The sequence below is a fragment of the Streptopelia decaocto genome, assembly GCF_964273445.1.
Source record: "Streptopelia decaocto genome assembly, chromosome: 7".
NCBI lineage: Eukaryota > Metazoa > Chordata > Aves > Columbiformes > Columbidae > Streptopelia > Streptopelia decaocto.
The window spans coordinates 16,112,121-16,138,829 of NC_138661.1; the positions used below are offsets into that span (position 1 = coordinate 16,112,121).

At 35.3% G+C, this 26,709-nt stretch overlaps 1 protein-coding gene across 6 annotated transcripts in view; it reads left to right on the plus strand.

Moving 5' to 3' along the window:
- The window catches only part of DICER1 (dicer 1, ribonuclease III), a 65,431-nt gene extending 38,999 nt beyond the window's left edge, over positions 1-26,432 (plus strand). For 5 of the 6 annotated variants that reach the window (XM_082059623.1, XM_082059622.1, XM_082059625.1 and 2 more), the window contains 15 exons: positions 84-159; positions 1,273-1,412; positions 3,724-3,903; positions 4,691-4,904; positions 5,286-5,439; positions 7,649-7,831; positions 8,242-8,347; positions 8,447-8,622; positions 8,899-9,682; positions 11,075-11,230; positions 15,104-15,986; positions 18,150-18,418; positions 20,966-21,128; positions 21,218-21,293; positions 21,590-26,432. In XM_082059623.1, the coding sequence (XP_081915749.1) occupies positions 84-159; positions 1,273-1,412; positions 3,724-3,903; positions 4,691-4,904; positions 5,286-5,439; positions 7,649-7,831; positions 8,242-8,347; positions 8,447-8,622; positions 8,899-9,682; positions 11,075-11,230; positions 15,104-15,986; positions 18,150-18,418; positions 20,966-21,128; positions 21,218-21,293; positions 21,590-21,755 (3,726 nt within the window). In that variant the 3' untranslated portion in view covers positions 21,756-26,432. Of the gene's footprint in view, positions 1-83; positions 160-1,272; positions 1,413-3,723; positions 3,904-4,690; positions 4,905-5,285; positions 5,440-7,648; positions 7,832-8,241; positions 8,348-8,446; positions 8,623-8,898; positions 9,683-11,074; positions 11,231-15,103; positions 15,987-18,149; positions 18,419-20,965; positions 21,129-21,217; positions 21,294-21,589 lie in introns of those variants that run through there. The other variant, XM_082059627.1, reaches the window with a different exon arrangement.
- The last annotated feature ends 277 nt before the right edge of the window (positions 26,433-26,709 follow it).

Sequence of the window (26,709 nt, forward strand, 5' to 3'; positions counted from 1 at the left end):
TGTTAAATTAAACTAACTGTTTGTAACATGTAAGTAATGTGCTATTCAACTGAAGTTTTTAAGAATTATTTAAATGTTTGTAGGGTCCTCCAATGAGTTGTGCAAGATTGGCTGAGAGAGTTGTAGCTCTTATTTGCTGTGAAAAACTGCACAAAATTGGTAAGAACTGGAAAAGCAACAGCTTTGATAAAAAATATCTTATAATTGAGAAATTGAACATGGTGCTGGTGTTCTGCATATATGTGCATTTCTGCTATAGCCACCTACTACAGCTTCCTTTCTCTTGCCTTGTTTTGTGATATCATCATGTACTTAGTAATTTAACTTATACCTCATAAGCTAAAGATAACAAGATTGCTCTGGAAAAGTTATTTAATATATTTTGTCTTAAACAGCAAATGCAATGCTAGTACAAGACATGTAGATTCTGACATTGAATATACTTAAAAAAGGCTAAAAGTCTTGTTCTCTAGAAGATTTTGATTACAGGTCAGGGACTATATCCTGCAGCCAAAAAAATAACTTGTTCTTTAAAGTGAATTGTAACAAATAATGCAATAAATTTAGGGCTGTGTATTTTATTTATTCTCTACTGTATCGTAAGTCATGTTCCAAAAATAGGACATGGCAGGATTATTTTATCTCTCTTGTCTCCAGTAAATATAATGGAGCATATTCTTCACTGTGGAATGTTTTAAAGAGAATTCCATATTTTGTGTGTTTTGATAAAGTACAGAAGTGTTTATGTATCTTTTAAGAAAAAAAATTTGTAGGTCTGGTGTTTGTATTTTTATTCTGAGTTAAAACTTTTGATCACTGAATTTGTACCTGTAAATGTATCCAAGAATAACACCATGATGGCTCAAGTCAGTCTTGAGAGTGCACATTCAACAGTAGTAATTCCCTTTTTAGAATGATACAGAAATATAACTCTTCTCTCTTTCTTGGCTTAACTCCATGCAAGTGATTTTTTTAAATGAATATTTCAGTTACTGGTAGTTTTTATGGGCAAAAGGAGTGTTTGTTTTCATATTTTCATTATAGAATTTTTTTATTAAAATTTCAGATATTTTTACTGTAAGTATTGCTGCCAAAAAATCAACCTGTATCACACTTTCCCCAAGTTATACTCCTGGAGCCTTGCAGTACTAACTGTAGTTTAAAAACTTAGGTGAGGTTTTTTCATGAGCAATCACATCTACTGCGTAGTATCTGAAGAAACCAAGATTGGATGTTCTTAATGGTATTTCTTTGTACTCTCATAATATTCAGGTGAACTGGATGATCATTTGATGCCAGTTGGTAAAGAAACGGTTAAATATGAGGAGGAGCTTGATTTACATGATGAAGAGGAAACCAGTGTTCCAGGAAGGCCAGGCTCTACAAAACGAAGACAGTGCTATCCTAAAGCTGTTCGTATCACTCGCTGCTCTCCACATCTCCCATCAAATGCTTTATGTACTGATAAGAAAGCAAAATTGCCAACTCTTAATCTTAACCAATAAGAATCTTTTACAGCAATAATGCATTTATAGTTGAAATACTGTGCAGTTTTAACAGTATAGAAGCTCGCACTAGTACCTGAATGAGCATATGGGACCGTATGCTCTGGAAGCATGCCTGTACCTGCTGTAAAGTTTGTTGACTTTATTTGCCTAGTATAGAGATAACTGGGAGGGAAAAATTGTCATTCATTAATAATCTATAAAAAACTTTACGTTTTCTGGTAAATACACTAGAGAGAAGGAAGAATTCCTGGCTTTCTAGACAATTGAAGATTGAAGGAGATGCCCAGGGGTCAAAGTTCTCTGTCATATTTTTGTTCTATGCTCGCTTTAGTTTGACTTTACTGATTAAACACAGAATTCCATAATTTTTGGTTTAAATCTTAAAACCTCAAGTATACTTTTAATATTTTTTACTTTTAAAATAGTTTCAAATATTATACTTAAAACACTGAAGGAGTTGCATAAGATATTTACTGTAGCTCTGCACTATTAGGTAACTTACTATTAAAACAGCCACATCGGTTTGTATAAGTAGACTTTTTAGATGGTATTTGGGGTGAGATGTCAAATACTTTAAGAGAAAATGGGAAAAAGAAACTTTGTCACAGTATTTTGCAACTACTTCAGAACCTTCATTCTTCCCCTGCAGTTGTTACAGGTTCTGTCTGAAGGCCTTTGAATAGGACAGGTAACTCGTTTAGAACAGATTGCCTGGTAGCTTCTGATAATCTCTGACTTTTACAAAGAAACCTACAGGCTTTGTTCACATGTAGGAATGTCATGATGTACATTCCAGTGGTAGGTTACAGTGCTATGTTGTATGTTCAGGTGCAGCCTCAGGTATGGTGGTAACCTGTAAGTAATTCCATTTGTGGCACCCTCCACATGCCCAGTTTGTATTAGTAGATTATATTGGGAAAGCTTAGGAAAGGATACCATGGCATAACAAGAATATATTACAGACAATGACAGATGAGAAAACCTTTTCTTACAAGACTTCACAAACAGTTTGAATCTTTGTGCAGTGTTTCTTGGTGCTTCTTGTTACAAGTGCCTTTCTCAGTCTTACCTCGCTAGTGATTTTTGGGAATCAGGGTCATTCGTAAAATGCACAATTACAGTATCTCTCATTTAGAGGAGCTGATTTGTCAAGTGATGCATCATCCTTACTCAGTTATTTTTTTAATACAGAATCCAAGAATACTTTCCCTTTTGTCCCAACTTTTCACATCTGGAAAAGAAGCCTTGGCAAATGTTTAAGGTCTACAAGATCCTCTTGGGCTTAATATAGTTATTAAACTTATGAGTAATTTTCCAGTAAGCCAAGAGCATAGTTCTGCTACAGAACTACATGTATTGCAGTTTAATTTTAGATAAACAGGAGGATTATTTTTGAGACCTACAAAGTAATGAACTCCTAGCAAACATAAAACATGGTTTCTTAAGGTCTATGACAGATATGAGCAGCAGAGTTAAAAATGCTTGCGGCTGTTGTGTGTATTCACATCTGCCAACCAGAGTTGTTATTATAAAAGTTGTATGGTGTAGTGCCTGGGCAAAAAGGCAGTGTGTCACATTTTGTGTGTTTGTTCCAAGTATACGAAAGAGGTTTTTGATACTTTTAAACAGTTCTGCTGGGGAAAACAGCCCCTATTAATGGAGCCGTACGTTCACCCAGGCTTTGTTGTTTGGTTGTTTTTTATTGTGTATGCATGTTTTTGGTTTTTTGTTTGGTGTTGGGTTTGTTTTTTTTTTTCTTCTACACTTATGGTCCAAAGACCCTGGATATAAGCTGTGCTCCAGAGTTACTGGCTAAATATGGAAATTGGCATCAAAACTTAGGTTATATTTTTGGTGAAGTGCTGTCTGTGTTCTATAGTTAGACTTGCATTTCTACCAGAGGGTGGGTATGGAGGAAGTTTAGGGATGTAATAGAAGTTGCCTCTTGGCAGATAGGAAGATCTGGGAGCATCGTGCTCCCTTGATACAAGTGTTCAGACAGATCTCATGGTTGCCAGCCAGGCTGCTGACCTGATGATTTTGCTTAAAAAATAATTAAATTAAAAATTGAGTCCAGATTAATTTTTTTATTCTTCATTCTTAGCAATACCTTTCCAAATAAACACGTGAAAGCTTGTTCAAAGAATAGTCTTTGGGTGAAGTTTGCCGATTTTTTTTCACTTTAATGTTTTCCTTTTTTTTTATATATTTTTAGATTCCAGAATGTTTGAGGGATAGTTATCCCAAACCTGATCAGCCCTGTTACTTGTATGTAATAGGAATGGTGTTAACGACTCCTCTACCTGATGAGCTCAACTTTAGGAGACGAAAGCTATATCCTCCTGAGGATACAACAAGATGTTTCGGCATATTGACAGCCAAACCTATACCTCAGGTAATGAGTCTAGCTCCTTTCCTTATTCTACATGCCTTGCAACCTGTCATTTTCCACTTATTCCCCACCCCCAGACTGAGAAGTTGGAAATGACCCTAAGTGCTGCTTGTATCAAGTTACCTTCAGAAAATAAGCAATAATATCAATCTAGTCCAGTCACCACTGCATTTTATGCCTTAGTGATGTAACTGTTGTTTCACAACTTAAATTTTGCAGTGACAAATTAAAAATGTTGCTCCTTTTTTGTATGAGATAGGAGTGGTGTGTTAACTACTGAGATGGCCTGCAGCACTATCTTATCTACATGAAAGCTATAGTAACGACTCCCCTCGGCATTCCTAGTCTACAGCAGCAGAAACATTATGCCATGTTAATTGAAATTGCCACCTCTTGCTTAGGAAAGTTTTTAATAGACATCTGTGGATGAGACTCAGCTGTGGAAGATTTTTCCAAATTATGTTACCTATTGTGCACAGAAGAAAACATTTCAGCAATGTTGTTGGTTTTCACATTTCTTCCTCTGTAATGGAAGACTTCCATTTTTACTTAGTCTTACAGAAAGAGAAGTGCTGTAAAACACAGGGAGAACTATTAAAAAATCTGTCATTCTTCATGCCTTCAAAATCTCATCTATAACTGAAGGTCATCAAAGGTCAAAATTTTGATCCAGTTTGTGCTGGGGTCAGGCAAGCACTACCTCTTTATTTGACCTAAACACCTGGTATTCTGTAGAGGATTCACAGTCTGGATTTTCTCTCTTGATTTGTTTTTTTTTTTTCTTATTTAGATTCCTCACTTTCCTGTGTATACTCGCTCTGGAGAGGTTACAATATCTATTGAGCTTAAGAAGTCTGGTTTTACTCTGTCGCTGCAAATGCTTGAGCTGATAACGCGACTCCACCAGTACATTTTTTCACATATTCTTCGTCTTGAGAAACCTGCACTAGAGTTCAAACCCACAGAAGCTGATTCAGCCTATTGTGTTCTACCTCTTAATGTTGGTAAGAACAGAGCTCTTGTTTTTTATTCACTTTGAGTTCCTTTAGCAGCATTTGTTAAGGTTTTATGTTAAATTTCTGGTGGTAGCTGTAGAAATAATACCATATGTGGTAGTGTGAAAATTTGTCAGTTATATTTTTATTACTTCTTCATGATTCCAAATTAATTTTAACTTGGTGATGTGAATTGATTTATAGTAGGTTTCAGCTGAGTCTATAAGGGTCTAAAATCATATACATGTCTCCTTTTGAATTTTTTTTTTTTTTAAATAATCAAATATGTGTACAGAGTAAGGAAAAATATTGTAATTTACTACTTCCCAGAAAAGTTCAGCCTGGAAAACTTGCCCCTGAATAACTGATTTATGCATTTTCTTTTTTAAGTTGATGACTCCAGCACTTTGGACATTGACTTTAAGTTTATGGAAGACATTGAGAAATCTGAGGCACGTACAGGCATTCCCAGTACACAATATACAAAAGAAATGCCTTTTATTTTCAAGTTAGAAGATTACCAGGATGCAGTTATCATTCCAAGGTGAGTACTTTATACATACTTTAGATATGTACCTATATTATTTATATGAACACTTGTGATATGGAGATGTTAGCATCTGCACAGAATTGCTTGTAAGAAATGCGTGCCATTAATCTGAAGGTGATGATGTCTTAAATAATTTAAAGATATTTTATAGTCAGTAGTTAATCTTGTATAGTAGGATATAAGTGTTTAGGCCTCCCACGACTCATTACTTTTTATTAGGGATAGTAGATGTTACAGATCTTCTGTAGTATTTTGATAAAATGTTGCAACTTCATCAAGAGCTGGCCTGCTGACAGCAATGTTTGAAAGATTTGAGTAGAAATCCTCTTCTCTGGTTGCTGCTTATTCACGCCAAAGGCCTGCTAAAGGTATGCTCTTGGTAGCTGGAAAAATTAACAAGTGAAAAAGAGCAATTAAAAGAATCTTTCTATTGAGTGGTATTTAGAAGAGAAATTTACTTAATTTTATGTAGTGTTTTCCAGAACTGGTAAGTTGGCATGATGTGAAAAAAGAAAATGGTCTGACTGGCTTGTCCTTGTACCTAGTATATTGTAAACTGCAGTAGTTGCAGAATATATATGGAAGATAAATGTTAGTACTTTGTTTTAGCCTCATCTGTGTTAGACTTTTTTTCTTCCCTTAAATGTCTTCCTACCTGTTTAGATAATTACTGTGGTAAAAATGCTAGTGTAAAAAAGTTGTGACAGACCATCGCTGTGTGTAAGATGACATTGTGTGATTGAGCTAATGCCATAGAAGTAGCTCCCAGGTCAGGTGGTGCAGCTCAGCACAGTTGCTGGACTTCACTGAAGTTGTGGTATTTCACCTGTCTGAAGATTTGGCGGAAGTGCCTAAAACCTCTCATTTATGGTGTGGTGGTGTTTTGTTTTGTGGTGGGTTTTTTTGTTGTGGTTTTTTTTTTGTTGTTTTGTTGTTGTTGTTGTGTTTTTTTGTTTGTTTGGTTTGGTTTTTTTTGTGTTTTGTTTTGAGAGTGGAGCTGGGGTAGGCGGCTGAGTACATCTTACGAAAATTAGTAGTAGTTATCTGTTAATATCCTGGCTTGGGAGAAGCCAAAAATTTTTGACCTTGTTTTACACGGTAAGAGATCTCAGAATTTCAAGTACTTTGTTTTCAGTCGACATAAAAATGGTGGAAATACGTGCTTGTCCTTCTCTGTCCTGCTTGGTTGTAAGCTCCTCAGAGGAAGCATAATACCATGACTGTGTATTGGTACAGTTCCGATTGCATTCTTCAGAACAGGCATGATTGTGAATAAGATAAGAAAAAAGTATTTCCTGAAAGTTCCTTTAACCAACATGTTCTTCAGTGAAGAAGTTCAGAGAGCCTGGGAACATGATTTTTGTGATTTTTCTCTTTGGAAGAAAGCTAAACAGACTCATTAATAGTGTGTTAATTTTATTTAGAGATGTACATTTAGATATTTCAGTAGAAGCTTAAGATGATAGATGGAGCAGATCAAAGTATGAAATAAGCTAATATGCAAATCTAAATATTGGATGTTGATTTCATTGTGTTTTAATTACTATTATTTTCCTGTGCACGTGTATCACCATAGTACCCAGTGAGCATCAGTAGCCACATTAAAGGTGTTGCTGCGTTCTGGCTCTATTTTTCTAACATTCTGCAAGAATTCTGCAAGAATTGCATGGTGCTTGGTAGGCTTGTGAGTTTACCGTCCTAGGTATTTGGGGTTTTGTATTTTAACTTTATTTGGAGGTTGACTTGGTTAAAATGCCTGTTTAGATGTGAGTTAGTATAACTTTGTATGCAGTAAAACTCCATTTCTACTGATTGTAGCACATAGGTGACTGGACATTAAAAAGTCAAATGATAAAGTTTAATTGTTAAGTGTTTGAAATCAAGAAATTGTGATTTGCAGCGTTACTCTTGGAGACTGCTGTCCAGTGCTTCATTTTGTGTTAGATTTTGAAGACATAAATCCTGCATTGAACTTAAAATGTTTCTGTTGAGGGAATTCTTTCGATTATAGATTGACTTTATTCTTCCTTATTTTATAGCGCACTTCTCATTTAATATTTGAGTTAGCTGAACATATGTTTTCTACAAAACAAAAGTCCATCGACCAAAAACCTTAAGTGAGCTATTTAACTGTTTATCACCTTGCCATATTAGAATATGGAGAACTTAACATAACAGATGGCTTTTTTCTTTTTTTGGTTAGGTATCGAAATTTTGATCAGCCTCATCGATTCTATGTTGCTGATGTATACACTGATCTTACTCCACTCAGTAAATTCCCTTCCCCTGAATATGAAACTTTTGCTGAATATTATAAAACAAAGTATAATCTTGACCTGACCAATCTCAACCAGCCACTGCTGGATGTGGACCACACATCTTCAAGGTAAAAACAGTCATATTTGTATCTGATGTTTGTAGTTTGACAATAAAGTGCCTTTTTTTTTTTTTTTTTTTAATTATGAGATAAAGCTGAGGGCTTGTGTTTTACAAAATAAGTAGGTAGGGGCTTTTTGTGTGGTGTGGTGTTTTTTTGTGTGTTGGGGATTTTTGTTTGTTTGTTTTGGGGTTTGTTTGTGGTTTTGGTGTTTTGTTTTGTGTTTTCTCACGGGGTACTTGACTTATGTTATAGCAACCATAACTCGAGGCCGCTTTTTTCAAGAGGTAACTGTGCTGTCACTTCACAATGCGTTAAGGTTGAATGCTAAGAATAAGTCATCACTTAGAAAGTTTAGGCTAGTAAGTTCTATTTGTTAATTATGTACTCATATTAAAGTATTTTCACATGTTTTTTAGACTTAATCTTTTGACTCCTCGCCATTTGAATCAGAAGGGGAAAGCACTTCCGCTAAGCAGTGCTGAGAAGAGGAAAGCAAAGTGGGAAAGTTTGCAGAATAAGCAGGTAAAACGGAAGTGTCTAATTCAAGTCACCTCTCTCTTAGCAATAATCTGACAACTACCTTTACAGGTAAAATTCTTTTCTTCCCCCTCCTCTCTCCAGATACTGGTACCAGAGCTCTGTGCTATACATCCTATTCCAGCATCTTTGTGGAGAAAAGCAGTTTGTCTCCCCAGCATACTTTATCGCCTGCACTGCCTCTTGACAGCAGAGGAACTAAGAGCTCAAACAGCCACGGATGCTGGTGTAGGGGTTAAATCACTTCCTGCAGATTTCAGGCACGTATTTTTTCAATATGTATTTTTCCATATGATATCTGACTTCATTGGAAAATGAGGTGAAAACAGTTACTGCGTGAATTTAAAACTGATACCCTTTGTTTAGCTCATCTCAGTTTTCAGTGAAACGTAGTTTAAAAAGACTTGATTGTGAATGGTAAAGTGCCGCAGTCATTGTTCTTTTCTGAAGAATGTAGCTTTTTTAAAAACATATATGTACTTGTAGTCATCTTGTCGTAATATTGTTTTTAATAAAATCAGCGTGTATCTTTACAGATATCCTAACTTGGACTTCGGATGGAAAAAGTCTATTGACAGCAAATCCTTCATCTCTATTCCTAACTCCTCTTTAGTAGAGAATGAAAATTACTGTAAGCACAGCACAATTGTAGTCCCTGAAAATGCTGCACATCAAGGTGCTAATAGAACCTCTTCTGCAGAAAACCATGACCAAATGTCTGTGAGTTACAGAACATTGCTCAATGAGTCACCCAGTAAACTCCAAATTGATGTCTCGGCAGAACTTGCAGCAATTAATGGTGTTTCTTATAATAAAAATCTTGCCAATGGCAGTTGTGATTTAGTTAACAGAGACTTTTGCCAAGGAAATCAGCTGAATTACTGCAGGCAGGAAATACCTGTCCAACCAACTACCTCATATCCCATTCAGAATTTATACAGCAGTGAGAACCAGCCCAAGCCCAGCAATGAATGTACTCTACTGAGTAATAAATACCTTGATGGAAATGTTAACAGATCTACCTCAGATGGATGCCCCAAAATGGCTGTGACCACCAGTAGTTCAAAAGCTATTAATCTTTCAAAAGACAGAGCAGATACTGAAAAGAACCTTTCCAGTGGGTACACCTCAAAAACTCTCGGTCCTAATCCTGGTCTCATTCTTCAAGCTTTGACTCTTTCAAATGCTAGTGATGGATTTAATCTGGAGCGGCTAGAAATGCTTGGTGATTCATTTTTAAAGCATGCCATCACTACATACTTGTTTTGCACTTACCCTGATGCTCATGAGGGACGGCTGTCATATATGAGAAGCAAAAAAGTAAGTAGTAACAATCCAATAATATTATGTAAAAGGCGTGCTATAACAAGCCATATATATAAAAATGGTACTAGAAAATTGAATAGCAACAGGTTGATTTAATTTTACAACTTTACTAATTGCACACTGAGTAGTGTGCATATTAGGAATAAAAATACAAGACTACAGGATTAACGTTGCCATAAGTGTGATTGATTGAACTTGTTTTCTGCAGTTCATTTCAAAACCTAAATCAGCTTATTACCTGCCTAAGAAAGGGTGGGACTGAGCAGAACTAAAAGTTCTGGGTTAGTGAAGACATTTAGTGAACTCAAAACTACAGTTGTATTGAGCAGAAGCTCTTTAACAGGAGTGCTTCAATAAGGTGTGAGAAGTAACAGCACGGAGCCTTAGGCTGTAGCTTTATTTGACCTTTTATTTTTTATTTGTTGCTCAATTAAGCTACTTTCCTTAAAATTTTAGCGTGGCCTTACAGGAACACTAAAAATGAATCCACAAAAAAAAAATCTTACAGAACTGTTGCATCAAAACTTTTGGAAGTATTTTGAGGTAAATGTAAACAGTAGGGAGCAGAGTCTTCAGTTCTACTGCTGCTGGTTTTATATTCTGGAATAATCAATCATGAAAGTTTGCTTTGTTTAGGGTTTTTTCCTCACATAATGCGATAACTTGAATTAAATGCTACCTCTGATAAAACACATCACTGAGAATTAAATGATTGAGTAGTTCGATCTTGGAAAATAAGGAGGGCTAAATAAATTGCACAGTTCAAATGAAGCAAGTGATTGAATCTTCAAGTTCAAATTTCAAGACTTTTAAAAGAAGCATGGAAAGTGTGTTTAAAATGAGAAATAAGTATCAGAAGTTGATAGGTAAAAAGGAAAATGAAGTACATTTGTGTGAGAGTGCTTTTTCCTCTTCCCTTTAAAATATTTAAAAGAATTTTAGAGGCTATCAGAATAACATCTGGATGGTGACTTAGTAAGATTTGTTATATGGAACTCTTTTAAGACTTTCTACTGCCAAGGTTTAGGTCAATCTACCTGTAATAGCAATTATTTTTCATCCCAAATCTAGTCTGAATGTTGACTATTAATGCTGGTAATTAATAACACTTGTACAGCTTATATTTACTATTACTTTAAAACCAGCAATAATTTTATTTTGCAAAGATAATGTAATATGTCAGATTTCTTCAGCTGAAATTATCATAGCTACAATGCTTGACCTTAAAAAGAAAAAGAAAACTGAATTCCCCTCTGAGAACTAGAGAACATGCCTAATGGTACAAGATCTGGCTTGATATGTAAAATTGTTTTGCTCCTTTTGCTTTTTAACTGGTTTTCATGTAAATGTACGTCCAAAAGTTTACCAGAATTTTTTTTCTTGAAGGTCAGCAACTGTAACTTGTATCGCCTTGGAAAGAAGAAAGGACTGCCCAGTCGTATGGTGGTATCAATTTTTGATCCACCAGTCAATTGGCTTCCTCCTGGTTACATAGTGAACCAGGACAAGAGCAACACAGATAAATGGGAGAAAGATGAAATGGTAAGACTTTGTTTAACTATGTTGAGGTGTAATTATTTGTGCATCAGTATTCTCTCACCTCTGTGTCCTCCCCACCCCCAGATATTTTGCAGTTTTCAGTAAAATAACATAAATCTGTATCATTGTTTCCTTTCTAAAATTTCACTGTAACTTATGGAAAATGAGAGGAAAACCGATCCTGACTAGAACCCAAAGTACTGAACATCGTCCAATAATGAGTGTATATATTAATAGAAAAACAGGGAATAAAAACATTTTCCATGTATTTAGCATGCTCTGAGGAGTTTTCCTGAAATTTCTCTTGGAAATTTTAGATGGAATTATCATTACTGGTTATGTTGTAATATGTACAGACAGAAGACTGTTTCATTTTAATAAATAATGAGTTTAACTTTTAGAGAACATATGAAAAGGAGTTTCTGGTTTTCATAGTGGTGAGGCAGAAGGAGGATTAGAACTGTCCTGAAGATGTTCAGTATTGTTTGCTGTTGGCTTCTTCTCATCCAAAATACAATGTTGGCTTAGTCACCCTCACTGTCTTATCACCAAAAGCTTCAGAATGACAGATCTTAATGAGGAACAATTCAAATTATTTTCTAGCTAAACTCATTGTATTTTGAGAGTAGAAGTGCATGTCAAAGATATATCACTAATTGAAGTAGTCAGTGACATAAGGTGTTTGAGACCAGTTTGGAGGTTGGGGGAAGGGGATGGAAGGATTTTTTTTCTTTTTCCCAATTCTGAAGACCTTGTTTGGATTATGAAACCACCAGAGGGCACATGAGAGAACTGTTACGTAGAGGCACCGTGCAAATAAATGTTTATTGCAGAATAAAACTACCTGATTATTGTGGTTCTGTATTGTGCCAAGATTTCATCTCAAAGAGACTTACTGCTTTTGAATAGCTTTCAGTTCTCCATAACTTTTCAGTGGCCTCTTCTACTTTGCTAGTCACTGTTTATTTGTAAACAACTAAGAAGTGGTTTCTTTGTGCCAAGTAGATATTTGGCTTTCTTTGGATGTGAATTTCATTCTCCATCCATGGGCTGATGGTCTGTGACTGGGGCTAGAAATCTCATAATTACAAATTATTACAAAAAATCCTGGTAAAATGTTAGTATTTTTTGTGTTACTGAGCTGAATTAAGGGGAGGGATCTTCCTTTGTTCATTTGACCAAATAGCTGATTTCCAAAGACCATGAAAAAAGTACATACATCGGGGTGTCAAACTCATTTTCACCAGGGGCCATATCAGCCTTGCAGTTGCCTTCAAAGGGCCAAATGTAATTTTAGGACTTCAAAAATGTAATTACTCCTATATTTATACCCCTGACTTACATGTATTTATCTTCAGCGTGTAAGTGGCCGTTACTTATTCAAAATCAATCAAGTATTTAAGAAAAGGTTCGTTCTTCTGGAGTTCATTCTTGATTTGTTTTTGAAATGCTGTGTAATGATGAAACAATCAGCTATCAGAATTACTTCCTGGCTCCTTTACCTACTATTCATTTTCAAAAATTTTTTTTTTGTTTTGTTTTAATACAAGAAACTATGTGTAGACAATGTTAGAGTAGTTCATGTACCTGTCATGCTAAGTAAAATTAATTTGATTTCGAGAAACCTGTGAATGAAATTTTAGTAAAAATGAAATTATTGTTTATTAAATCATTGCAAAAACAGACACCAAAATCTGTTTAGAATCATCCATATAGACTTGTCTCACTTAGTGTATTTTTATTTCACTGACAGATAAGACAGGTAGTGTGTATTAAGAAAAAAATGAGCACTAAAATAACTAATTCAAACCAAAATTTTGTTATCTCTTTCTGATCAGTTAAAGTTACAGAAATTCCTTCTGTGTATATGTGAGATGGGTAATGACAACAGCAGAAATTATTTGGGCAAAATGTCTACTCTATTAATTTCCATAGACATTTATATTTCCCTTTCCTCTCATTACTAAACCTGACTAATCCTGCTCCAGCCCAATGAAGAACATCGTGATCTGTTTGATCCTTAGATGGTTTTGCATGCTGTCTGGTACACCTTAGAGCTGCCACTCATCTGCATCTCTGGAGAGTTGTGCCCTTGGCCCAAAAGGACAGGTCCCCAGTAGTAGCATCTGGTTCAGAGGTTTCCAAGATTGAATGGTGGAGACCTACAACATGATGTACCTAGACTGAGGGCAGATCTAGGCTGCTTCACTTGATTCGAAATGGTGTTGGCTTCCAGGACTCAATCCAGAAAAGCTCTTGGAATCTGATCTTCCTCCTGTCAAATGCAGGGGCAGAATTCCCACTGACATCAGGGATGCTGGGTTGAGCCTGTGAATAGTCCTTTTCATGTTAGAAAGACCACTTGTGCATTTAGCAAATATGTTTAACTGCTTTCCTGGATTGGGGCCATGGCAAATTGTGCAGCATTGTGTAGAGCTTGGGCATATCTGTACTCAGGTTGTAATTTACATCGGTCCATACCAATCTGCTCAATTTAGGCAGGGGAAAGACATAAGACATCAGTAGTTTTACTGTTGTGCGTATGTATGTAAATATTAGAAAATTGGTGTCAACTTTAACTTTTCTTTTAATTAGTTAAGACTATAAGTATAGCCTGAAAAAAGCAAACAAAAAACACCACAACGCACACCAAAAAAAAACCAAAACAACAACAAAAAACCAAAAACAAAACAAAAAAAACACACACAAAAAAAACAAACTTGAAACAAATATATACTTGTTTAAAGGACAGGATTAATACTAGTTGCCTTTGCATTCAGTTATTATCCTATTTCAGGATTTAATGTATATGCTAATATTCAGTTTAAAAACAAACAACAAAAACCCATATTACAGAAGTGTGCCTTTTTTTCTGCTTTTCCATTTTTAGACCTGCTATACTGAGTTCCTGGTAATATTAAATGTATGACAAACTGTAGAGATGTCGTGTTTGTTAAAATTAGGAACCATAGTGCAAGTTTATAATTCTTACAGAACCAAAAAATGGCCTATACCCAACAATTAATAAGCAGCAAGATCACTTACTGAATTTCCAACACAGGAAGTCAAGACTGTCACCCAGATAAGCATTACATTCTTGCCAACTAACTTGTATTAGATTATCTTATATAATCTGTAATATAAAAATCACCTGCACTCCTTCACTAAGCTTTTTACTGGTTGCCAAGTAGACTGAATTAATTTGCAGCTATATTTGAGAGCACAGATGATTGTATTTTGTTGCTTCAAGTGATGATTATTGAGGGACTCGGGTAAGGAAGTTCTTAGTTGTTTCGTTGAATGCGTTCTCTGTTTGTGTGTCCCAAAATGGAGATTATGATTGTGACTACAGTAAACCCTGCAAGCCCCTTAATATTTGCCGTAGGAGGATGTCGAAAGAATCTTCAGCCTTACATTGATTGAACATTTGTAATAGCCTTACTTAGCACCTAGAGAGAAGGATGCACCCAAAACTGTTTGTATTTCTCTAAATTTGTTAATTTAAAATTATTTCTTTTGTTCCCTTTGGCTTGCAAGCATATAATGTTTAGTGGTTTTAAAGTTAATTCTATGTGGGTCACATTCAGGTATAAGCATGAGTTGCTATGTAATGCAGCATGTGTTATATGTAGAACGTATGATATTGTAGGTTAGTAATAAAGGATTTTGTATTCCAGGACAATTATTCTAGTCTTAAGATGCAAATGTTAATTGAAGTTTTATTGTGCATCTGATCAGACAATGTTATTAGCAACATTAATTAAAAAATCCATCTTATTATTAGCAGAAAATACTCATATCTTGCTCTTCAGACAGTTCTGGAATAAAAGTTACTTATTTCCCTCTTCAGTACCGTATTTTTGTGTTCTTTCATAGACAAAGGAGAACCTGTTGGCTAATGGTAAACTTGATGATTATGATGATGATGAAGAGGATGAAGACCTAATGTGGAGGCTACCCAAGGAAGAAACAGACTTTGAAGATGATTTTCTGGAGTACGATCAGGAGCATATCAAATTCATTGATAATATGCTAATGGGATCAGGGGCTTTTGTGAAGAAAATTTCTCTCTCTCACTTTTCAACCACTGATTCAAACTATGAATGGAAAGTACCCAAAAAGTCATCCCTGGGTAACGTTCAGTTTTCATCGGATTTTGATGATTTTGACTACAGCTCTTGGGATGCTATGTGCTACCTGGATCCTAGCAAGGCTGTTGAAGAGGATGATTTTGTAGTGGGCTTCTGGAATCCGTCAGAAGAAAACTGTGGTGTTGATGCAGGAAAACAGTCTATCTCGTATGACTTGCATACAGAGCAGTGTATTGCTGACAAGAGCATTGCGGACTGTGTGGAAGCCCTGTTGGGCTGCTATCTGACCAGCTGTGGTGAAAGAGCTGCTCAGCTTTTCCTGTGTTCACTGGGACTGAAGGTGCTCCCTGTAATTAAAAAGACTGATTGGGAAGGCGCTTTGTGTGCTACCAGAGAAAACTGTCACAGCGAGCAGAAAAGTCCTTCACCAAACTCGTTTTCTGCTTCTGTAGCTAATTCGGAGCCTTCTCTGTATAAAGACCTGGAGTATGGCTGTTTGAAGATTCCACCAAGGTGTATGTTTGATCACCCAGATGCTGAAAAAACCCTAAATCACCTTATATCTGGTTTTGAAAACTTTGAGAAGAAAATAAACTACAGTTTTAAGAACAAGGCTTATCTTCTTCAGGCATTTACTCATGCCTCCTACCATTATAATACCATTACTGGTAAGTTGTCTTAAATTATTTTTTTGTTATATCGTAAATGCAAGAGAAGTAGTACAGGTTGTGTTCCCAAACGCAGTCTTTTTTCAGACATCACGTGTTACTCTAAGAAGTTCCTAGTCTCTGAATACAAAATCTTAGAAAATAATATCTTGCCCCTTATTTAGAGGGGGATACTTCTTGAAGCTGTATCTCAATGATTATTCATATTTCGACTTGATACAGATACAAGATTTACTGAAGCCTAACCAGGTTTTGGGAAGGAGGAGCGTTTTTCATCTCTGGTGCTGTATCACTAGTTATATATGACTGACATTAAACCCTCCTTTAGCTGAAATTAGTTCTTGTAGAACTCTGGAAAATTGCACTGTGCTTCTAGAAGTAGTGATCATTCTTTGAAAATATATTTAGCAAATCTGTTCCATAATTTAATCCCAAGAATATTTCCCTTTGACTGTACTTTTGAAGATTAAAAGTAGACTATACAACTTATATTAGCTGAACAGTCTATAGGATAGCAAAATATGGAGATTTCCATTTGAAGTTGTGAATTGCAAGGCTTAATTTAAATCTAGGCATTTCATTGAGTAAATATTTAAAGTCAAAATTTGAAGCAGTTGACTAAATCAGACTAAATATTAATTTCAGGTTAACTGTTTAATGTTTCTGTACATGAACAGAAAAGATTTTGCAGCAGTACGAATTTGTATTTCTGTAATCTTCTTGAATTACTTTTGCTTATACTAATTCATTTAGTATTCTTTCATTCTAAAACTTTAAATATTTTCCTGTGATAACACACAATTAAAAGCAAACCGTGGTGAAATTCCAACTCTATTTCTAGTGAATGGCAGATTCCTGTGTGGTCAGCAGTCTAAATTTTTCCTGGTGGTGAATTGGTTCCTTATTCCAAGAAGAAAGCTTTGCTTTAATTAAAGAAATAAGTCATTTTGAAATGTTAGTACATTGAGAAACAGTTCTGACAACACATTGAAATGCTCCTTTGGTATTTCATTTTAAGTAATATAACCCACATATATGTTTACTTTTGAGAAATATTTCACAAAACATATAGAAAATAGATGATTCCTTTTCATTTGTGTGCTAATGGAGAGAAACCTTGAGGCCTAGTGTCCAGATGAAATTACATTATTGGTAGCAGAATGTTTTGATTCCATTTCTATTTACCAAGTAAGACAGCTGTGAGTTGCTGTTACCTGTAGCTTTTCTCTTAAGGAGTAACTAGCAGTTGAGATCTGGCAGCATCTATGTTCAGCTGCTGGAAAAGCAACTTAGTATTAGCTATTTCCCTCTCATGTTACTTTTGTAGTAATTTTGTCTTTCTTCTTTCTCTACTAACCTATCCCTATTTGCTTTCAAGAGGCACTTTTGCTTTTGTTTATATTCTAAAACCAGACCTCCGTAGCTCTCCATTTCTGTGTCCCCTGACAATTTTCCGAACAGCAAAGTCCTGGCAATTTTAGTTTCCAGTTAAGACGACCCATTCTGAATGGGAGTCTTTGCTCAGTGCTTTTTAAGAAATTTAAATGTGTGGCAAATTAATTAAAAATCTTAGATTGTATGTTCCCCCTGCTTTTAATACTTTTTTTTTTGAGGCTTAATTGTTATGGTTTTCAGATCAGCCTGCTGGTGGAATCCCTTGATTTTACTTTTTGATGTTTCTCAGCACAATGTGAAAATCTTGAGTAAAATCATTAATTGATTATAAACACATTTGTTTTGCTGGCCTGACAAATTAAGATTGGGTTCAAAAGTGACTTTATGATTAGATATAACTTCTGGTTTTTCAATTTATTTTTTTGTTTGTTTTGAGTTGGGTTTTTTGTTTGGTTGGTTTGGGGGGGTGGTTTTGTTTGTTTTTGTTTGAGTTTTTTGTTTGTTTTTTTTTGGGGGGGGGGTTGTTTTTGTTTGTTTATTTTGGGTTTGTTGTTGTTGTTTTGGGTTTTTTAATATTTCAATAACACTCTTTTTAAACATGAAGATGCCTGTTCTGAAAAAAATCCGGCTTGTCTTCTCTGAGCATTGGTTAGTTTGTGGAATTTATATGGCAGCGTACCAAACCTCCTATCCAGAAAGGCCTGGAAAGAATGTGTGTGTTAAACTTAATTGTATTGTTTTACATTCTTCTATTTCCAATGCTTTAAGATTGTTACCAGCGCTTAGAATTCCTGGGAGATGCAATTTTGGACTACCTCATAACCAAGCACCTTTATGAAGACCCACGGCAACACTCTCCAGGAGTTCTTACTGACCTACGATCTGCTCTAGTCAACAATACCATTTTTGCATCGTTAGCTGTAAAGTATGATTACCACAAGTACTTCAAAGCTGTCTCTCCGGAACTGTTTCATGTTATTGATGATTTTGTGCAGTTTCAAATGGAAAAGAATGAAATGCAAGGAATGGATTCTGAGGTTAGTGGATGTAGAAGATTTGAAGCATGTCACTGGATTTCTTAGCGTGATGCCGATTTTTGTAATGTTTCAGTTTTACGCACACAACAGCCATAGAAGCAGGCTCTCAGTAATAAAGCCTGCAATATGCAAGGTAAAATACAGTCTTCAGAAAGTGAAAAGTTAGAACATTCAGAAAATAATCAAATAGAAACTAGTTTGCCTCTAGATTTTTCTGTGATGCTTGATTTTAGTCACTATTTTGCTTTTGTGGTGGTGTTAGAACAATATGTTGGGGGGAAACACTTAGCTTGCTGTTGTCACTGACACATTGGAAGCACTACTGTGCCATAAAATTGTGACAAAGCATTACTAAGTCACATAATGCTGACTCAGGATGTCCATTCAACATCATGAACAATACTACCTTGGCGCTGACAGATATTTCCACTGTTTTTCGTGTGACCATTTCTGTAAGAGCAGGTGTCATTGCACTGTACTCAGGGGTCTTTCACATGCTCCCTGATAGCCAGGGAAACATTTTATGTGTCTTTCAAATAAGCCACTTGAAAAATAGTGTAACTGAAGACTTCCAAACTCAGATCATATCTGTGCTATGCAGGAGAGGTAATGATAATGAACATCTGTTTGCTAGAGAATAGACTAAAACTAACTCATTTAGATGAACTGATCAGAAAATGTATGAGAGCAAGGGCCTTGCAAGTCAAATTCTAATCAGAGTCCTGGAAGAGATGGACCTTCTCATTATCCTTTCTTTAAAAGTGTTATCCAATAGCTATCTCTAGTAGTTTGTCTTCTGAAAAACTGATCAATCTCTTAGAAAATATTCTGAGAATACTGCAGCACTAAATAAACATGTTATCTTTGTCTTTAGTAATTTATCATTTCTGATGTACAATTTAAAAGCTTGGGAAGCAAAATACTTCAGTTACATAAATGTGTTTATAGCCCATGCACTCTGTTGCAAAGTGAATTCCATATGTTTCATGGAAAGGTTCAAGAAAACATTGACTAATAAATTTGTCACTGAGATGTAGAGAATATAAATTATTTTATATCAGAGGCTTAAACTCTGTTACCAGTTTTGTTTTCTTCATAATATGAGTGAAAAGGCTGAATACTTATTTTAAGAGCTTATAGTAGTGATTTTTAGCTTTGTTCAGTTTTTGTTGGTATGCAAAAAGATTGCCTAGAAACTTCCACCAAAGTTTCAACCAAATTGTGTGATAGCTGTTTCAAATAAAATTCTTGTTTCACTCTCCCTACGCCTGCTCCCTATCTTGGTCTGGCACTGAATTACTGGAACTCTTATTTCATCAGAGTTAATGCAAGAGTCTTTGTTCCTGCAGTTCGTGCCAGCCAGACTGGTTTCCATGTGTGTCTCCACGTCATCTGCTTTTCTTTTTTCAAATCTCACTCCTGAAACATCTGTTGTCCCTTGCCTTATAGTTTCTCTCTCCTTCTGTTATTTCAGTATAACTCAGAAGTGCGGCACTTTGCACTTGGTGTGAAATGTGCTATTCAAAAGAGTTGAATTTGGTTTTTAAACCTCAAAATTCCCATTTGGAATGTGTACACATCAAGTCTAACTTTTTGTTTGATTTATTTTAGGTAGAAATATTGAGTGGGACTAGTTTGCAAAGTAGTACAGTGACGCTTAAGAGGACAGAATCGACTTTAAAACCCCAAATAGGGGCCAGAGGGAGAGAGTAGCTGCTGGGGGAAGAGACTGACATACTTATTTCTCTTTAGCCAGAGGACAGTAAGGGTCAAAAACTTTGTTTTCAGCTTACTTTGTTTGGACTTAGGTGAATGTATATTAGATATATTTGAGTTATTTTTCCATAAAGGATTAGATTAACTCAAGACCTATAAGACGTATACTGCAAGTTTAGTTTTAATAATTAGAATAGGCTGGTGTCTGAAATTAGTAGCATAGAAGAAAACACTGCCTGATGCATTTAAAAATATCTAAATATGCCTGTTAGTTCAGGCTGATATTGCTGGTTATCAGTTATTTATGGCTTGTTTTACTAATGCTGGTTTCATGCTTGTCGTCTGGGCTAAATGAGGTAAGGAAAAGTACATGCGATTTTCATCCAGAGATTAGACGTACAGATTTTAGTCTCATTCTAACAGATATTTAATGTATGAACTCTTCCTTTGTTACGAGTAGCTTTCTCATATTAACTGATAGAGACAAGTCTGTTTCTTATTGGAAAAAACAGACCCATGGTGAAATCCTACAGAATTATTTCAGGAGGAATTCACAAAGCATATAAGGTCTCTGTACGCAATGGTGGTTGGGATTTTTTTTTTTCACATTTGAAAAATGATATATCCAGCAATCTGGTTTGGGAATAAAAGAACTATTTCACTGTGGAAAGTTGTCAATGAAAAACTTAAAGGAAGCAGCTCGGGATAGGATGTGAGAGAACTTAAATTTCTGAAGATCTTTGTTTTATTTTAAAAGAAGTAATTGTTTCTCTCTTTTCTCCTCCCCTTCTCTCTCCCTCCCCCTCCTTGGCTTTTTTTAATTGCAAACAGCTCAGAAGATCTGAAGAAGACGAAGAAAAAGAGGAAGACATTGAAGTACCAAAGGCCATGGGGGATATATTTGAGTCCCTTGCTGGTGCCATTTATATGGATAGTGGAATGTCTTTGGAAATGGTTTGGCAAGTGTACTATCCAATGATGAGGCCATTAATAGGTATTGTCAGCTTTCAGAAAAAAAAATAATTAAGTGCCATCTGCTATGAAGAGAACAAAGCTAAATATTTTTTTTTTTTTCCCAAATAGAAAAATTTTCTGCTAATGTGCCCCGTTCACCAGTGCGAGAGCTGCTGGAGATGGAGCCAGAGACAGCCAAATTTAGGTAAGAGAATATTTCCTTTGGTATACGCTGCCATAAAATATTTTTAGGCTGTGCTTCATAAACTACTGAGGATTTTTAAATGTCAGGAATTACTTTTAATTTCTGTTGCACTAAACAGCTAGCATGGTCATTTGTTCACTGATTTTTTATTTCTTTCCCTTGCATACCTTTCTGAGAAAAGTAATGATTTCTGTTAAACCTACACTGCTTTAACTTCTGTAGAAAAGAGAACGTAGGTCTCTGTTCTAATGTTAACTTGCCTAGGCAGTAAGTAATTCTTGTGTATATTTTTGCAGTCCTGCAGAAAGAACTTACGATGGAAAGGTCAGAGTAACAGTGGAAGTTGTAGGAAAGGGAAAGTTTAAAGGTGTTGGCAGAAGCTACAGGATTGCCAAATCTGCAGCTGCGAGAAGAGCACTACGAAGCCTCAAAGCAAATCAACCTCAGGTCCCAAACAGCTGAGACTCCTCTTAAAAATAAATAAAATGGGGGAAAAAAACCACATACCGATAAAGCAAATGTTTAAAAATGTTGATGTTGAGAGGAACAAATTGGAAGACAGAATTTAAAGTTTGTTGGATAACAAAATAGATAACAAAGCATTTAACGTGTATAAAATTTTGGAACTAATTGTAGTTATAGTTTTTTGCGCAAACACAATCTTGTCTTCTTTCCTCACTTCTGCTTTGTTTAATCACGAGAGTGCTTTAATGATGACATTTAGCAAGTGTTCAGAATAATTGTTGTCAGGTCTTTTTGGTTTACTTTTATTGTCAGTACAGCTTTGCTTAGTATTAGAAGGCCAGGGATCTTATGCCTAATGCAGTTGCTAGATTTATATATAGTAACCTTGAAATTCTTCAATCTGTGCACTAGTGCCAGTCATAAAGCAGTTGATAAACTGTACTGGATGATTTGGTATAAGAAAGAATAAGTGTGCCAGTATTCCTTTTTTTTTTTTTCCTTTTTTTTTTTCTCTTCTCCATGTCATCTTTTGACATTAAGATGGCATTCCCAATCATTATTGCACTTATTTGTTAGGGACAGATTTTAATTGAAATGGCTGGCATACTGGTAGAATGAAACTTCAGTTTCCTTATGCCACACAGTCTTGCATAAAAAAAGGTTCTTGCCTTAAAAATAAATAAACCCTCATTAATAATCTTTAATTTCTGATCTCTTTTGGAACAAACTGTTTTACATTCCCTTCATTTTGTCGTGCATTTTACAATGATACAGCTCTATATTTACAGTACAACTCATTACTATAGCTGTGACTTATTACGGGATTATAATAGAAATTGTATTCATATATATGTAATTAGGTTATTTTTAACAATTCTGAGGAGGTGATTAGTGTACAATTTTTTTTTTATACCATAAACGAAATATGGTCTTTGGCTAAAATTCCAATTTTACACAAACATGCAAGTTAGATAGTTCCAATACTGGAAACAGTAATGAATTGCACAGTGCAAACTGTCACTCTAACAAAAATAACCTTAGACATATCACACCTAAGATATGCTGCAGATTTTATAGTCAATTGGTTACGTATTTAACAAACAGAGCACCTTTACACTTAAGAGATATTTCCACGTAAATTTCTTACTGTACTTTTCAGAGTTGCATGCATATTTCACCTACCAAAGCTGTGCTGTTAAATAACATGAAAGTTGATGTTTGAGATATAACTGCCGTACTTTTGATACATCTGTGATTTAGGTCCTTATTTAGAGAAACTAGGTCATTGGTGTTTTGGTCTACTGGGGGCGGGGGGAAATCATACTTTTATTTGTAGGCTTTGCCTATACTTCTTTAATTAGATTTTTGTAGGCACTCTTCACTTAAATACCTCAGTTCTTTTTTTCTTTTCTTTTCCTTCTTTCTTTTTTTTTTTTGCATGCGTTGTTTTTTTCTGTTTTGGTGCTATGTTTATATATTATGCTTGAAATTTTAATTTTTTGCACTGTAACTATAATACCTCTTAATTTACCTTTTAAAAAAGCTGTGGGTCTCGTATTCCCACCAATATCAGTAGAGGTTTGCTGCAATTTTGCCCTGTTAATTATGCTTGAAGTTTGAGAAAGCAGAGCAAGGTGTTTTAACGTTTTCCAGCACAATAGTTTGAACTTGATGCTGTGTCTTACGTATTAAATTACAAATAAATACTGTATTTCCTGCTTTTAAACCCTATTCCTTTCCTCACAAATGCACACTAAAACAAAACAAAAACTGTCAGCTCTTGCTTTCTTAATAAACAAACAAAAAAAAAAAGCCTTTGTGACAAGGAGTAGACATTAAGCTTTTCTGAAATACAGTTCTCAAAAGTTCATATATTTTTCTATCTCAGTCATTTTTCATTCTGCAAAAAGGACCGTTCTTGTATTTGAAAGCAGCATTGTTATAGCGGTCAGACCAAGAATTAAAATAGTAGCTTACAAAAAATTCTAGCACATTTGTTTGGTACTTCAGTCACGAAAGTACAACAAGGAAGTGTAAGACCTGCAAGTCTCAATGTGTATGAAATGAATGTGAATGAGACAGAACACTGAAAACATGTATCTAAGTTGTCGAAGGTAAATTGCTTTCAGTTAACTGTTTGAAAAAAAATCACCTATTTAAATTATAGCTCTTTCCTCATGGTAGAAGTGAAGTTTCTTAGAGAAAATACATGATCGGTAATGGTAACAGTTCTGTGTTTCTGGCCAGACATAAATCAGCAGATAAGAATAAACCATCTAGAAAGTTTTGATAGTTTTAACTGCATTATGAAAAACTAAAATTTCAGTTGGTCTTTGAATGCCTTGAATTCCATATTGGCTGTTACAAGGTTGTAGATTCTCAGGGGTTTCAGGTAATTATTTGCATAAAGTGCTGTAGGGTGTTCTGATGCCAAGAATATTAAGTGAACTTGCTCTGTGTTTCAGAATAGTTTAATGATCACTTTGTTACTAAATAAAGCCTACAAATTGGAAATCTGAAATATGTAGTGGCTGACTATAAAGTAGTTTCTGCTGCTCATGCGTTTTTAAATGCTTTTAAGATGCCGCAATTTTTTTCCAGTGTGACCTCATTGAAATATTTTTTATCCTTTGAGATAGAAAATTCATATTAGTTTCCATGTTATACATCTGTGTGTTTTACCCTACAGTTGATATGATTTTGATATTGGACAGTGTATTCTATTAAAGACCTAAATCTGATCATTTGAAGGTTGGGATAGAAATCACTTGACATGCTATAAGCACAAGTGTAAGTGGACTGTTGCAACCCATCTTCAAAAGCAACCACACGGGCTCATCATAAATAGTGTGGGGGTTAGTTGGCATGAACCTTGTTTTATTTTTTTATCTAAGTCCTGTTATACTGTACTTTAAACAGTCCTCCTAACTATGCTGCATTTTTATTTTTATGGCTTTTTTTTGCGCTGTTCTGTTCATGTAGCACAAATAAGCATTGCACTTGGTACCATGCTTTACCTCATTTCAAGGAAAAAATACTTAACAGAGAGGAAAAATGTGGTTTGGCCTTGCTGCTGTTCTGATTTACTGAATTTGAAAATGATAATTATAATGCCTGCAATGTGTCATTTACTTGCACAACTTAAATAGGTCATTTGTAATGTCTGTGGCATTTTTACTGTATGTGGAAAAATACAACGAAGATGTGTAACAACTCTCGATTGTATTTTTAAAGCTATTGTTTCTCTACTACATCATTTTACTGTTATGTGAAGTAATTAAAATTAGAATGACCTCTGACACTCCAGTAATTATCTCTGAAGAAACCAACATATTACGCGTGTAATGTAGTTTTTGCGAGAAGACAGCCCCTAGTAGTATGGTCAACCTCAACTAAATAGCTCCTCAGTCTGAATATGGAATGCTCAGTAGCGACTTGTGAAGCGTTTGTTCAGCTCGATGCTGCTAAAGTCCATACAGAAAAAAAAGCCTGCTATTTTTAAGTCTCATGACACAATAGTATGTTGTGACTGCAGAGTACAGAACTTGGATGAGAACCAGTTTCCATGCTGGGGTGGAATGTAGCGGTGGCCCAGGGATGAGGTGCCGGATCCTCGGCTGGTGCAAATTGATGTGGTATCATTTTAACTGATGGAACTGCATTCTTTTGTGTACCTGAAGATCTTGTGCTTATATGTATGTTGCATAGTTTGGGTTTTCCTCCTTGTAAGCAAAAATAGAGCTAGAAACTGGAAAATGTGATTCTTATGTTACTGCCTATGACATAACTATGCGACGCGCATACGTTGGTATAGAAAGTGAAATCTTTGCATCCCAGTCACAGCAGCACACGTAACCCGAGAATGACAAACGGCACCGTGGTCTGCTGTGAAACTGCACTTGCCTTTATCTGACAGTATTCTGAGTTTGTGTGTTTTGAGTGGGGTTCCCTACAAAAACATTCTGATGGAAATCTCTGTATTTGTTACGTGAGTAAAGCAAGAAGGATTTTGATTTTTGGTACTTAATTACTGACATTGATCTTTTTCCAATTGCTCTAATTTTCAAGAAGTTAGTTTCTTTACTTTCATATTAGGTTTAAAAGTTAAAAACACTACCGTTCATGACCATGAAATGTAATCTAAATATCAACTGTAACTCAGTCTGAATTATGTTAGCAAATATCTAGAGGTCATTGTAGTATACTCCACTAGCAGTTAAAATTAACTTCTGTCAAAGCTAACTACGTTTCATAAAAATAAATTTTATCCAATAAAGTCCTTGGGTTTTTTCCCTCTTTTATTTGAATGGCAACCACAGACTACTTTAATTGCTTTGTAGATGCACTCAGAATTTACTGCAGCAGCAAGTTGGAGAGAAAAATGTTTGTGAACAAGAATTGGAAATTGCAGGCATTTTTATTGTAAATAGTTCGACTGAAAAGATGGTTAAAATCAAGTAGAATGAATGACAAATATAATTTGATGGACAATAAAATATTTACCATCACATGCTGCAGCTGTCTTTAAGGGACATAAAATGTAATTCATTCATACTGTAATCATGCTGCAGAAGTTTGCAATCTGCACCTTATGGATCACAATTACCTTTAATAGTTTTTTGTAATAATTGTAGCTGAGTATATCTCCAATAAAGTTATGGTCTGTTCACCTTGTATTGTCTTTTTGCTTTTGTTTTTTAGTTCCTTTTAGTCTTTCCATAAATCTTCTAGAGTTTACAAAATATTACTTTTCTGTCTTGGTCTAAATAAAGAAAAAATTGTGAAGACATTATTTCTTGACCTTTTTTAAAGACAAGTCTGCTTGTCTCTTTCCTCTGATGAATGAACTGTCTTCATAGCTATGTGGACTCTTAAGGGACACTCAGGTTAAAAATGATGATGTACGTGCTACAATTTGATCTCTGGGTTGACCATTTTACCTGCAACGTTT